This window comes from Ceratotherium simum, chromosome 3 (genome assembly GCF_057802395.1).
Source record: "Ceratotherium simum simum isolate JZ-2026a chromosome 3, ASM5780239v1, whole genome shotgun sequence".
In the NCBI taxonomy this organism is placed as follows: Eukaryota; Metazoa; Chordata; class Mammalia; order Perissodactyla; family Rhinocerotidae; genus Ceratotherium; species Ceratotherium simum.
The window spans coordinates 29,202,129-29,218,053 of record NC_141902.1 but is presented as its reverse complement, the minus strand read 5'-3'; the positions used below and the strand labels follow the sequence as shown (position 1 = coordinate 29,218,053).

Below are 15,925 nucleotides of genomic sequence, written 5' to 3'. Positions count from 1 at the left end.
ATTCTCTCTGATTTTCATTTCTTCCTCGACTTGCCTTTTTCTGAGCAAATTACTGGTATAGGCATCAGTGGGATTGGGGGAAGAAATTTACAAGAGTTAGCTATTTATTTTTGTATTTGGAGCTTTTTCAGATTCTAATCTGTCTAGATCCCACGTGTCATTAAAAGCTTGTTTTTCCTCATCTCTACAAAATTTCTCAATCTATGGCAGGATCACTCCTCCATCTGCCCATATCCAGACTAGATACTTGTCCACAGGTATGGAAGCTGCCATAGCTCTCTGCTCATCTGTACAAGCCTTGTCCCTCTCTGGACCTCAATACAATAGGGCTTCCTTGCTTTATCCACTCTTTGATAGCCTCATAGAAAAGTATAAGTTTTATTTTTTACTTTTCTTATTGTTGATATTACATGAGTAACATTCTTCTACAAGCTAACCAGATTCAGTGGTCTTTATTCTCATGGTTAGTTTTTGAGAATAAAATTATTTTTATATTTGTAAGTCTATTTCTTTCTTTGTTAATTGACTATTAATTTCAATTGCCCATATTTACTTCTGGGTATGTATCTATTTCATATTCATTTATTAAAATTCTTTATAGATTAAGTGAATTAACCTTTTATCATTTATATCAATTTCCTTAGTTAACAGCTTTTTTATTTTAATCTTTATGCATGGATGCTCCCTTGTACCATTCTGGGGTAGGGAGAAAATATTCAATTCAATTTCCATGCATACTTCTATAATTGTGCAGGAAATAATCTGCACATCCATATGTGGTAGGCAGATTTTCATCACTCTTACCTGTGCCTACACATATATTTTTTAACATGTCAAATATAACTTTTTCTTTTCATTTTCAATTTTTATGTCATACTTCACTGGCCTTTCTCAACTCCAAGACTGTAAAACTGTTATCCTACATATTACCACTAATTTTTTTTCCTTGTTTTGTTTTGTTTTTCAAAGAAGGAGTGAACATATAACAGGTTCTTCTAGGACGTTTGAATCTAGGGTTCCAGATTCTGACTATCAAATGTGTTCACGTATCACTTCAGTTTAGAAAAAAAATAATTGGAGAGAGAGGCAATAACATAAAGGCATTCTGTATCATTCTCCTGATCCCAGACCATGACTAAATGATGCGTTTCTTCAGTCAGGAGCTGGCAAAGTGGTTTGTTGTTTTCGCAGTCTCCTGATTATTGCAAGAATAGATCATTTGGAAGATTAGTTTTATAGTGTTTTTCTGGCAATCATTTCTGGATGCCCAGCGTAGAGAATGGTCTTCTACCTCTTAAAAGATTTTATAAGTATCTAATTTCCCACATTAAACCTCATTATATTTAAAATAACTGGAGTTATTTATGTAATTTCCAACAGAATCCGCAGTACCAGATAATTACCATTACCATAATCAGTGTGAAATCAATTGAGCACAAAGATTAACATCCAGGGAGGATTGTAAAAACCTGTTAATAGCACTCATGAAGCTCTGAAAAAAATCAAATGAAATAATTTCATGACATTTTCCATAAAACCAATGATTTTCTTTTCTTATCTGGTCTTCCAAATTTTGGGGAAAAAAAGAAAATAGGGAGAGAGACTCTTTCAAAACAGGTCTGCAGTGTAACACTTGACTTTTAATAATGTTTTGCAGCTTATTGATTTCTGCCCAGAATCTTTATGATGTTGCTCTAAACCATAGAAGCAACAGTTGTGGATGAGTCATTCTCTTGCTTAAAATATTAAGATGAATTCTTACTTCAATTAGAATAGAATAAAACTCCTTACCTGAGCGTAAAAGACCTTAGTGATTTGACTCTTACGGTCATATGTAATTTAACTCCTAGATCTCTCACACTTACTCATCATACTCCAACCACTCTGGTGTTTGTTTTATGTTCTTTAAACATACGAAGTTTATTCTCTCTTTATGCATAACTCTTCCCCATTGCCTCCAATTGTACCTGACAAATGGGAGGCACGCCGTGAAAAACAGTATTTGTTGAATGAATGAACGACTTGCAGCTGGAATTCCCCCTTCTTGACATCTTATTATAAAATCCATTCAGCACACCACATGCCGACTCAATAGCCTCCTCATGGAAGCTTTCACTTCCTGGTTGCGAAGGGTATAAATCACAGGATTCATCAAAGGAAAGATCACTGTGTGGAAAAAGGAAATCACCTTGTCAGCTGGTAAGGCCTGGAAGGGGCGAGTGTAGATGAAGATGGCAGGTCCAAACATGAGAAGTATAATAATGACATGAGTGGTGCATGTGGACATGGCCTTGCTCTTCCCTTCAGAAGCAGACCCATGTATATGGCAGAGGATGACTGTATAGGAGGACAAAAGCCCCAAGAAGCACAGGAGGGTCATGAGACCACTGTTGAAGACCATCAGGAGCTCCACCACAAAGGTGTCTGTGCAGGCCAGCTTGATGACCTGCGGCACATCACAGAAGAAATTATCCAGTTGGTTTGGGCCACAGAAGGGCAAGTGGAGGATGATGGCTACCTGGATAATGGAGTGGACAAAGCCTCCAAGCCACAGAGCCAACAACAAGACATAACAGGCTCTAGGGTTCATGACGGTTGAATAGTGTAAAGGCCGACAGATGGCCATGTAGCGGTCAAAGGCCATCACAACAAGGAGTAACCCCTCCCCGCCTCCAAGGAAGTGCAAGAAAAAGAGCTGAGTGATGCAGCCTCTGTAGGAGATCACCTTCTTCTCAAAGAGGAAGTCCACCAGCATCCTGGGAGCCACAATGAAGGAGTAGGATGCATCCAGGAAGGCCAAGTTGCCCAGAAAGAAGTAGAGGGGGGCTGTGAGGCCAGAGTCTGAGCTGATGGTGAGGATGATGAGGAAATTTCCAGGGAGGATGATGAGGTAAAAAATTAAAACTAGCACAAAGACCAGGAGCTGAATATCTCGAGACTGGGTCAGACCAAGGAGGATGAATTCTGTCACTACTGTGCTATTTTCTATCTCCATCTCCTCTGCCTACAGAACATCAAGGAGTAGAGAATTTATTTCCATCTCTTCCACCTAGATCATAGTTCTTTTGAAACTGAGAGCAGTGTATGCTACATCTATGCTATATTATCACTCTCCCATAACCTAAGAAGTCTTTTCTACCTTTTATTCTTCACTTCATAACTGTCAACACCTTGTTCTTGAAGCCACACTCCTCTTCTGCTTCAGTCCTGTGCTTCTTCTTAACTGTTCTGTCATGTGGGACTCGGGAATGTCCCTGCCCTGGATTTGTTTATGATTTGCATGGGGCATATGAAACTTTTTCTGATTTAGAAAAATCTTAACCACAGTTATTAAGTTCTTCAGGTTTTTATTTGAATAGGGGGTGAAGTAGGGATTGACAGCAAACAGAAATTACAAAGCTTTTGAAGGTGACAGAAATGTTCCATATCTTGACTGCAATAGTTACAAGTGTCCATTTATTTGTCAAAATTTGTTGAACTATTAAACTATACAGAAATCGGTACATTTACTATATGTAAATTATATCTTAGAAATGTTGATCTAAAAAGTTAAAAAAAAAAAAAAGCTGTGTTTAGTTAAAATATTTCCTTTTTCTCTATAGAATATAAACCCATCAACTTGGTCTAAATAAAAAGAATCCTGGTCATTCTGGAGAAATTAAGATCTGTGGCTTATCTGTACAGTGGCCTCCAAATTGGGAATGCCCTCACCTAATGTCATTATAATTTATTGGTATGAAAACAATAACAGTAAAATTTCTATATGTATTTTATTATATCCCATTCCTTGAAGTTCTATTTTTGATGATTTAAGTTGATATAGAATCATGATATAATTTACAAATATACAAATAAAATATTCGTTGCTTGGGCATGCTCAAAATTATCTTTGAGATGAAAAATTTTAAAAGTTTAAAGACTCTTGAACTAGAGAAAAATAATATAGTGTGATATAGAACAATATTTCACAGGTTTTCAGTTACATGGCACACTTGTTTTTAAATAGTGTTGTGGAATATGGAGTGTAGAAAGGAGGGAAAGAAGGGCCCACTAACTTTAACCGTAAGGGGAGATAGAATGAAAAAGAAGAGAGGGAAAGAAGGAAGAGAAAAAGAATAAGTCCCAAATCAAGAAACCAAAGGAAATGTTTATAATGGCACATCTATTCAAAACATCAAAATACCTGCTTTTTGTATATCTCTACTCAAATAGATTAATTAGTAACAGGGTTCTGCATGTATAGTCAAAATTGGGAATTATGAAAGAGGCCCTTTACATCACAAAGGCACATATATGTGTGTACAAATATGTGCATGCACACACACACCCACAAACACATAGATTGTTTCCTAAGCAAAACTGAAGCACAAATATTTACAAATGGCACCATCCAAATTAGCTTTTCTATTCCCCTCATCTTTTCTTTCTTTCTCTTCCTTCCTTTCTCTTCCTTTTTTCCTTCTTTCCTTCACTCCTCCCTTCCTTCCTTCTTTATTTAGGCATTCATTGGTTCAATGTTTATCATTCCTTTTGTGTGTAAATCCTGCTGTTGGAAAAGTAAGTCAGGAATCCCTCTCTATGTATTCCTAAGTAGTGTGCATCTTGCACGCTATTATACAGTTGGTTATTTCACACTCTTTCAAACATTGAGGCTGTCTTTTAGACATAGAAGAAACCTTTAAGTGTCTCTAAGGTTAAGAGTTGAAGCCTCTTCGACTGTGCCTTGTGTTTTATTTGCTATCAAGTACTTCTGTTCTTCTATTGACTCTTTAACAGATGGGATTCATTACCATCTAACATCCCTCACTTCTTTCAGTTAATATATGCCATGTAAATTTAAGACCAAGTATTAACATCCTCAAGACAACTGGTATTTTAATAAAGGTTTTATATATCCCCAATAAAGTAATTCTAAATATCAGAAGGAACGAGAGCTATATTACCGAGAACAGATAAAAGGTGCTGCTGTATTATTGAATTCTGTCCTCAGATATTAGTCTATTTCTACTATAATTCTAACCATTGCATTCTGAGACAGCTGATGTCCCACCTGAAGAGTTGTAATATGTTTCCATTTATGCCTTCTTTCAGTTCCTTATAAATACGAAGAATGACAAAAACTTTCACCTCTCTAGCAATCCAACACTGTTCTCACACAGCAGACATCACTTCCTAATGGAAGAGACAATTACTGATTATTCCTGCCTTTGTTCTTAAATATCTCTTCTCACAGAGGGAACTTTTACCTTTTGAAATACACAACCAATTTGTGATGCAACAGAGAATGATGTACTTTGGGAATTTGAAGGCTAATAAACCTATAGAACACTTTCAATGGGAATTATTAGAACGCCAACAAAATATAATCAAAGAATTAGACTACAGATCTATACATCTGTTAAAGAGACACTTTATCATTTCTGGGTTCTAAAATCAACATTCCATTAGTGTCAGAGATAATGAAATGGCAAGCAGGTTTATTAGGTCTCAGTGAGTAGAAAGCCAAGGGAAGTTATTTTGTATTTTACTCTGCAATTCAGAAAGAGAAAAGTAGTATAATTGACAGGAAGTCATTAATATATCAAGACAGGAAATAATGCAGTCAAATAGAAGGTAAGTATGTTAGATTCAACATATTTCTGGTGACAAAGAGATAGGCAAAGAGAAGATAAATGATACTCACAAAGACTCTTTTGCATAATCCTTCTTAGGAAGAAAGAACTGCATGTTGTAGGACTGACTAATTCCTCTAGAAGAGATGTGCTTCTGAACAAACCCTGTTGTGGTCCTGGTATTTGCTGTTTTTCATTTTAGGAATAATTGTCTTCTATTCTCTGGTAAAGCAATGATGAGGAACTAATTCTTTTTCAATTAAATATTATTAAACACAAGAAAAATAATGAAGAATCATGTAGTAGAAGGCAACATCATTTAAATTTTAGTAGACTTGATTTTTTTTCCATTTTAAAAATTAAAATACAAAACATAAATTTTTTAAAATAAATACAATGCATAATCAAACATATTTTGTTCTAATTTATGTCCAGTTGAGAGGAAGAGAAGTAGGAGGAGTAGAAAATGGGAAAAATAGAGGGAGAAAGAGATACACAAATTTATAAAGGTAAAAATGTAAAGAGGAAGGGGAAATTAAAGAACAGGAACAAATGCAAAGACTGTATTAGGAAAATAGGAAATGAACATGAAAAGACAGAGAGGCATAGAAATTCATATTCTGTAAAATCATATATACAAATAAATATGACAGATAAAAGAAAGTTATTTATTAAAAAAGAAACACAAAAAGTGAAATATGTGGGGAAACACATGGAGAGAAAAATCCCCATCTTGGAGTATGCTATAGTCTCTATACCCATCAAAGACTTTTTAAAATGTGATTTTTTTTCATAACTGTAGATGTAATCACGGACCTTGCTTCCTTATGTTTACCACAAATTAACCTGTTGATCTAAACTAGTCCTCAGAATGGGGACTTCTTATTCCTGATGGGAAAAAATTTATCATTTTAGATAATGTGAGAAGCTAAAATCACGAACCAGGTTGTATTGTAGTGTCCGCGAGGTAGCACTGAACAAGACAAAAACGTTCCTGTTCCTGGGGATTTTAGATTCTAATGCATGGAGGAGACAATAAACAAACACACCAGAGAGAAACTACCTGATAGTGATGAGTGTGATGATAGAAATATAACAGAGTGACATGCTAGAAAGAAACGGAGGAAGAGACTGCTATTCTAGGGGAGCTGGCCAGGGAGAGCCTTTCTGAGGAGACAGCATTTCAACTGAGATCTGAATGTCTAGAATAAGCCCACTATGTGAAGATCTGGAGAAAGAGTTAATAAAAGGCCATGAAGCAGGAAGCGGGTGGTGCATCAAGAAGCAGAAAGGAGGAGGAAGAAGTAAAAATGCCAGTGTGGCAAGAGAACAGTGGGCAAATGGAAAAAAAGGTATAAGGCAAGAGGAAGGGCCAGATATAGACCAAATGGCAATTGGTCATCATTCTATTTGAAGGATTATAAACAGAGGAGTGCCACTATCTGATCTTCATTTTTAAAAAGATTATTCTGGATACTAGTAAAGAATGGGTTATAAAGGTAAACAGTGGAGGTGAGGAGACCAGTTAGGGAGCATTTGAAATACTATAGACGAGAGATGATGGTAGGTTAGGCTAGGAGGTAGAAGAGGAGATGGAGGAAAGAATTTATACCAAAGGTATATTTTGGAGAAATAGTCAAAGAGACTTGTTGATGGTCCGGATATGAGAGGTGGGGAAGCAAGAATAACTCTTGGGACTTTGAATGGCATAACTGTGTGGATAGTTATGTAAATTACAAATACAGGATAACTGGAACAAGTAATGGTTTAATATTAAACTTTCAGCTTTAAACATATTTAGTTTTAAAAATGTATTTATTTTTGAATAAGTAATATATTCGTATATTTCAAAAACAAGAAAATAAAGAAATAGTTTGTACAATGAGAAATCTCCTTCCCATCTCAGGCCTCCCTGTGTCCATTTCTCCCCAAACCTCACAGCAGTTAATGTCAATTTCTTTTGTGTCCTTCAAGAAATTAATATGTATTTACAAGCAAGCATGAAAATAAATTCTTTGTTATATTTCTTAAAATATAATTTATATACATTAAAACGCACAGGTAAGTGTTGGATTTGATAACTTCTGTCAAATGTATGCACTCAAGGAACCACTATTCCAAACAAGATGTAAATATTTCCATCACTCCAGAAAGTTGCTTTGTGAGCCTTGTCATGCCCCCCTGCAATCACCACCTTAGTGAACAACTACTTTCTAATTTCTGACATCCTAGATTAGTTTTGCTTTTCCTTGGATTTCATAAAAATAGAATCATATGACATGTATTGTATTTTATCTGCCTTTTTTAAGTCAGCATTACAATTGTGAGGTTCATGCATGCTGTTGTATTATCTGCAGCTGTTCCTTTTTATTACTGAATAATGTTTCATTGTATGTACATAATCCAAAAGTTTTATCATTTTTATCCTTTTATGGGCTTTTGGGTTATTTCAAATCCTAGGCTATGAATAAGGTTTTCATGAACATTCTAATGTAAGCCATTTTGTAGATATGTGTTTTCATTTCTCTTTGCTAAACACTTGCAGGTAGGATTACTGGGTCATAAGGTAGATGTCAGTTTGCATCTTCAATTCCCAACAGCAGTGTGTGAGAGTTCAAGTTACTCTGCCGACTTACCAACATTCGGTGTTGTGTGTTAATCACGCCTTTTATTTTCTGTATTTCTGGTGCTTTGTCATCTTGGAGTCTTGTCAAGTCTGGAGAGACTGACACTCCCACAGCTAGCCAATTCTTCCTTGAGATAGTGAATGAGTCACCTGCAAACACATCTTTCAGATGCAAACCAACCAATCCAAAACCCACACTCTAACCATCTCCTTTACCAGCCTCTCACAGTTCTGGTCCACTGACCAGGCAGCACTGACAAGTCCTGGGGCAACTGAGTCATTTACATAAAAGTGTCTAGCACCCAGAAGGTTATATGCTTCTGGAGGCACTTGATAAACCACTTTATCTTTTTCTTTTGTGGTTTTCTGAGGCAAATTTATGCCTGTTCTGCAGAGGAGTAGGAGAGTGCTCTGCCTGAACATATGATCATACATTGTGGGCCATTTCCCAGATGACTAATGATGTTGGGCCTCTTTTTCATGAGCTTACCAATCATTTGTATATCTTCTTTTCTGATATGTCTATTCAAATTTTTGCCTATTTTTTACTTGGAGAGAGAGAGATTAATAGATTCCAAATTTCCCTCACAGTGTGTGGTTTGCTTATTAATTTCATAACGGTGTTTTTTGGTAAGCAGTAATATTTTTGAGATTCAATTCATCACTTTTTATGATTACAGCTTCCTTTGTGCTGTTTAAGAAATCATTGTTTATCCCAAGTATGTAAGAAAACATATTCTATGTTCTCTTCTAGAAGCTTTATATTTCTAATTACTACATTAAGGTCTATGATATAAATCAAATTGATTTTGTGTGTGCAGTGAGATAGAGTTTCAAGTTCATTTTTTTCTATATGAGTATTCAGTTAGTCTAGCATCATTTGTTTAAAACTCTCCTTTCCCAGTATTGTAGTGGTATCTTTGACAAATCAATTTACCATCTGTGTGAGTCTGTTTCTGCACACTCTATTTTGGTGCACTGATCTATTTGTCTATCCTTACATCAATACCACACTATCTTGGTTATTGTAGCTTTATAACAAGTCTTGAATCCAGGTAGTAGAAGTCCTCTAGCTTTCTTTTTCTTCTTCTTCTTTTTCTATTCTATATCAGATAAAACCAATCTTACACTTATGAGAAAACAAATATTTAAAACTGTAAGTACTATATTGCCTGAAATAAACTACGTATTGAAAAAAATATTGGCCCAGAATCATCAACTCTGAAACATGTCATAGTAAAACAACAGAACTTGAAACATAAAAAAAGAAAAAAAAGAGGGGCTGGCCCAGTGGCGCAAGCGGTTAAGTGTGCGCGCTCCGCTGCGGAGGCCAGGGGTTCGCCAGTTCAGATCCCGGGCATGCACTGACGCACTGCTTGGCAAGCCATGCTGTGGCGGTGTCCCATATAAAGTGGAGGAAGATGGGCATGGATGTTAGCCCAGGGCCAGTCTTCCTCAGCAAAAAAAGAGGAGGATTGGCAGATGTTAGCACAGGGCTGATCTCCTCACAAAAAAAAAAAAAAAAAAAAAAAAGAAGAAAAAATTCTATGAAGCTCCATACAAAAAAAAGAAAATTACCTACAAAAGATTTTTCCTTTGCAGATTAACATCAGACTTCTTTCAATAGCAAGATAGAAAATTAAAAAAAAAGGGAAGCAATATTTTCAAAGAACTTAAAGAAAATACACTACAAGGATTTTCTATTAAGCCAAGCAGTCTGTCAAGTCTCAAGACTATTTTAAATGTACACTAACCCAGAAACTCGTACTCATGAGCTTTTCCTGTGTAATGTACTAGAGGACACATTTCTTCCAACCAAGAGAAGATTGAGGAATCTTCAGCAAAAGGAGAAAATCAGGATAGAAGTATCCTTCTGAGCAGGGAGGGAAAAGAATGAGACAAAGGGGAACACAGTACACTCCAAAGTTAATGGTAAAATCCTTTTTTTAAAAAAAGGTGATAGGTATGCCTAGGTTTATATTACTATAATTTCTATGCCTATCTTATCTCTTCAATAGATAATAAGACTCTACAAATGAGGAAAAAAACCCTATAACTAACAAAATTTTATTTAGAGGAGTAAAAAGGTGGGAGAAAACATAATAACTGCTTTATCTGCATTTCTGTAATCAAAGAATATTAGTAAAGCTGTAATTAAATAATTGAAGTATAAGCCATAGAAAGGTAAAATTAAGAGAGATAATAGTTTTTTTTGTGTGTGTGTGTGAGGAAGATCGGCCCTGAGCTAACATCTATGCTAATCCTCCTCTTTTTGCTGAAGAAGACCTGCTCTGAGCTAACGTCTATTGCCAATCCTCCTCCTTTTTTTCCCCAAAGCCCCAGTAGACAGTTGTATGTCATAGTTGCACATCCTTCTAGTTGCTGTATCTGGGACACAGCCTCAGCACGGCCGGAGAAGCGGTGTGTCGGTGCGCCCGGAATCCGAACCCGGCCGGCGGTAGCAGAGCACACGCACTTAACCGCTAAGCCACAGGACCGGCTCAGAGAGATAATAGTTTTAATCACTATAATCTTGGTTGAAGAAGAGGAAAGAAAGATATATACTAATTTTATCATTTATCATAATATGGACCTAATAGATATTACCTAAAAATTCCAGAAATAATTTTGTTGTGTAAGATATAAATATAAACCCTAGAAATGCGCTGTCTAATGTGACAGCCACCAGCCAAATGTGACTATTGAGCCCTGGAAATGTGGCTATAAAAGGTGGAAATGAATTTTAAATTTAATTAATTCATTAATGTAAGTGTAAAAGTGAAACGTGGCTACTGTACTAGATAGCACAGTTCTAGAACAAAACAGGAACCTTAGCTCATTTAACTTAAATAATATTCTTTCTAATTTATTTTCTATTTTTCCTTTTAACTTTTTTCTCTTTTCAGTGTTCTAGAGAGTTACCCAAACCTGCAACAAGCTTTGCATAGCAAGAAATAAACTTTTGATGTGTAAAACCAATGAAATTTTGGTGTTATTTCTGTGACATAACCTATCAAAATTGATAACCACCTAAAGTCAAAAGTAAATCAATATCCTCACCATCTTCTAGAAAAACATACAGACTAGTACATTTAATTCCAATTACGCTAACTCTCGACTTTTATAAATGTCATTTTTATGTACTTTAGTTCTTACTTTTCCTAAACTTCAGAGGCTTGTTTGTGGTGGCTAGTTAACACAGTAGATGTCTATTTAGATTTACCCACATACTTGCCGTTCTTTTTCTGTGTTTTCTCAAACCTCTCAGCTGGATCATTTTCCTGTTGCTTCAGGCATATCCTTTGAAATTTCTCTTAGTTGATTATCTGCTAGAAGCAAATTTTGTTTCTGTTTTTCCCAGGATTTTTTATTTTATTTTCACAGAGTTGATGGTTGTTTTCTCTCTGAACATTGATTACAACTCTTCATTGGTTTAGATTTTTGCTGTTAAAGAAGTCAGCTGCTATCTTAACCGCCTTTCACTGGGGGGTAATCTCTGCTTTTCTATTCAGATACTTTCAACATCTGCTCAGTTGTCTTTGTTCATCTGCAGTGTTCCATTATGACGTGTCTCAATGTGCATTTTAAAAAATTTATTCTATTGACATTTTGGTGGGATTCCTGAGTGTGGAGATTGGTGTCTTTCATCACTTTTGAAAATTTTTCAGCATCATTTCTTCAAATATTGCCACTGCCACTTTTTTGTCTATCTTTTCCTTCTGAAACTCTGATGAGATATGTCAGAACTTTTCATTCAGTTCTCAATGTCTCTTAACCTCTCTTTCACCCTTTCTATCCCATTTTGTCTCTGCCCTGCATTGCTGATAATTTCCTCAGCTCAATATTCTAGGTTACTGTTTCTCTCTGGGCATGCTTCATATACAATTAAACACATCTATTGAATTTTTAACCTAAATCTGAAGTTCTCTTTTTTCCCTTATAGTTTTCCTATTTGTTTTATAGTGTCCTTCTCCTTATTCATCTTTCCAACACTTTTTTTAATTTCCCCCCAAATACTAAATATTCTTAATTTATATTCTGTTGTTCTTTTGTGGTTTTGACTCGTCTTTCTGTTGTTCTTCTGGCTCTCACTCACACAGCCTTGCTTTCTTGTGTGTTCACTGATGTTTGACTATAAGCTCCTATTTTGTGCAAGTTTATCTGCAGAATACTTTGAATCCTGGAATAAAGGCAGGATCTTCCATAGGATATTTGTGTTTTCTTCTGTCAAGAGGCATTATACCTCTAGAACCAGAATCTTTGAACAAGATTATCAGCTAGCAGTGATTCAGACGACTCAATAATAAAATTCAAACTCGAAAAATACATGTGAGTCCACTTATAGTTCATAATTCTTTTTCCTATTTTTAGCCTTTTGGATGGTGAGTTTTGTAAAAATCTATTTCACCACTACCATGAGAATATATCTTTTGAGACCTCAGCTTATTGTGAAATATATCCTTAGGTGAGCCCTGGGTTTTGTCTCCTACCCATCTCTGCCCTATCACAAACACTTGTGGTCTTGAAAACAGAACACCAGTCCTCACAGTAAAAGCTGATTTCTACTCACCATTTATTTCTCTGGGTTCCAAGTTTCATTTGATTTTTAGATTCTCAATACTCTACACCATCTTTTTTTTTTTTTTTTTTGCCAGTTCATGGAAAGATTTCAGAAGATGTTTACCCAACATGTCTGTTTGTTTTTAGTGAAAGTCTCAGTAAAGCTATCTAATGTGCTGCCACTTGGAAACGGAGTGCATCTCTGTAGTGTCTGCATTGTTGAAGCCTGTAGCACTTCATACTGTTCAGTCACGAAACCCCCATGTTAGTTTCAGAAGTAGATAAAGTTTAATATATTTAATATTCAGTACCCATACTTTTGTCCTAATTTCTCAGTCTTCACATGACTGACTGAAGTTTGTTCTGATAGTTTCTTCAAAAGGGTTCCTGGAAACAATATTCCAAGGTTTTTGTTTAATGCTTGAAATTGTTTTTAGCCTTTTAATTTAAATGTCAGTTTTGTCAGATATAAAATCTGAGGTTTACACTTTCTTGTCTGAAGAATTTTGTAGCTTTTGTTTCACCTCGCCTCCATTTACTTAATGACAGTCAATTATATTGTGTAGCAAGATGGGCAAACTAGCCTGCTTCCAATGGAGCTGGGTGGGTGACACCCTACAAACTTTGTTAAAGGAAAATCTCAATCCCCGGGGGAAAAGAGAATGCCAGTAATACCAGGTTTTTTTCTACTTATATGTTCATATATTTTCAATTTTTAATGAGTATATGTTATTTTAGTAATAAAAAAAGAGGAGAACTTTATTTTTGTTTGGATAATAAAGATGTTTTTACCAGATATAATAGTAAGGTCTGTTTTGTTAATGTTGAGATTAACAAAAAGCTATGAAATAGGTGGAACTTGGGTTCTAAAATCTTAGGATGGTCAGCGAGTAAAGGAAAGTATAATCATTATCTGGAGCTAAAGATATTAACTTACTCAATCCAGATATTGCTGATATTGAGAATAGAAACTCAACAGTAGTTTTCGGGGAAGGGAGAAATAGGAAAGACTGAAAGACAAAAGAAGATTAAAAGACATTTAAAGGTAACAGAGAGGAAATAGGGAAGAGTTACATGGGGAGAAGGAGTCTACTCACACAACTGAGGGTCTTGGGTTATTTAGAGGCAGCAGTTCGCATGAAAAGATTATATATGAGATTAATATCTATTTATCCTACATTAGGCTGCCGTGTATCCCTGCTCATTGTCAAAGGCAGGATTTCGAAATCTCAGCACTACTACCATTTCGGGCCAGATAATTTGTGGGGGGTAGCTGGGGCAAGTTTAGCAGCATCCCTGGTTTCTACATATGAGATGCCAATCACACTTTCCAGTTGTGACCATGGAAAACGTCACCAGACATTGCCAAATGTCCCCTGGAGGCTGAAATTGCTGCCAGTTGAGAACTACTGATCTAGTTTTTATACCAATCATGTCCTCCACAAATCAGGCTAGGTCACTGCTTACCAGTATGCCAAAAGTTCCCCATTCTCTATCATTATTAATTCCAGATAGTATTTCTAATTAAGTAACTCTTCATCACAGTACTATTTTTGATATTTTTATTCTTATTTCTAGCTTCAATACTTTCAACAAATATCCTTCTGTAGTAGCAATATAATAGTGTTCAAAGAGCATATTAAGTCAATAGTTTCTTTCCCAAGAACATTAATCTTAGATAAATGAAGAATAAGTGACAAAATGAATAGAAGTCTGGCTGGTTCAGGTACAGAGAAATAACAAATAAGATAACATAAAATCTAGAAACATAACTCACAATTTTTATTATGTATGTGTATATCTTCTGTGTGTGCTTTCATGTAAAATATTTAAAAAGTCTACTGTTTTATTCATTTTCAGGCAACGGGAAGTCAACTCAAAATTCAGGAATCGTAATTTCAATTAGTGTCTTTGGATTCTTGAAAAGAAGTCACTGGAACATTGAAGATGGAAGAAGTTCATCACAGGGAAAAATTCCCAAAGCAAAGAGCAAACTTTATGACCCAATATCCCATCCCGTGTACCTGAGGTGCACTGAGTCTGTCATAAATTACCTGCTCAATTAATAAATAGAATATAGGTGAAGAGTAAACCTGGGCTTGTATGTATAATTCACTCACATATATTTATTCCTGATGCTGACAGGAATCTACTTCACTCAAAGTCTAGTCATATTATGTTATCAAATAAAATATAAGTCTAAAACTCAAGGTACACAAAGTGCTCTCACCCTAAAATTAAGACCCCCCTAGTTTTGAAACTGAAAATTTAATTTAAGTAAATAAATTTGTGTGAACTCAAATATTCTTATCTATCTTTTACATTTTGAAGAATGGTCAGTAATTGGGTTCTTAGTGTCCAGGAATAGTAAACTGATCACTAATAAATAATTCACTAGAGGATTACAGGAACCAATACCTCTAGTTCTCTTCCATATGTATTAAAAAAGCGATTTAGGGGCCGGTCCCGTGGCTTAGCGGTTAAGTGTGTGAACTCGGCTACTGATGGCCCAGGTTCAGATCCTGGGCGCGCACAGACACACCGCTTCTCCGGCCATGCTGAGGCTGCGTCCCACATACAGCAACTAGAAGGATGTGCAACTATGACATACAACTATCTACTGGGGCTTTGGGGGAAAAAAAAAAAAGGAGGAGGATTGACAATAGATGTTAGCTCAGAGTCGGTCTTCCTCAGCAAAAAAAAAAAACAAAAAAGAGGAGCATTAGCATGGATGTTAGCTCAGGGCTGATCTTCCTCACAAAAAAAAAAAAAGTGATTTAATTGGAAAAAAATCTAAATTATAGCGCTAACAAGAGTAGCACCCTACCAATTTAATTTTAACATGAAAGGTAGAATTGGCAAATAGAGAAAACTCACAAAAATGGCAAAGGAGATAATAATCTTGTAAAATTCACACAGCTAGGTGTTTATCAAGCCCAGTCAACCTAGAATCCCTTTCCTCCAGGTCTGCTTTCACTCTGGAGTATGTAAGTACAGACTGGCTATAAAAATCACTAGTGGGCTGGAGACTTCCTCTGGAAAGAGAGGAGTCTTTTGCAGTAACCAAACTATACTCTGCTCTGAACTCATAAAAATTGTTTCCAGGATGTGACAAAATCTTAAGTTC

At 35.8% G+C, this 15,925-nt stretch overlaps 1 protein-coding gene across 1 annotated transcript; it reads right to left on the bottom strand.

Moving 5' to 3' along the window:
• Positions 1 to 1,565: 1,565 nt before the first annotated feature.
• LOC101388990 (olfactory receptor 4N4C) lies at positions 1,566 to 3,045 on the bottom strand. The gene has a single exon (XM_004421328.3). The coding sequence runs from the start codon at positions 2,993 to 2,995 to the stop codon at positions 2,069 to 2,071; it is 927 nt and encodes a 308-aa protein (XP_004421385.1). The 5' UTR covers positions 2,996 to 3,045; the 3' UTR covers positions 1,566 to 2,068.
• Positions 3,046 to 15,925: the final 12,880 nt, after the last annotated feature.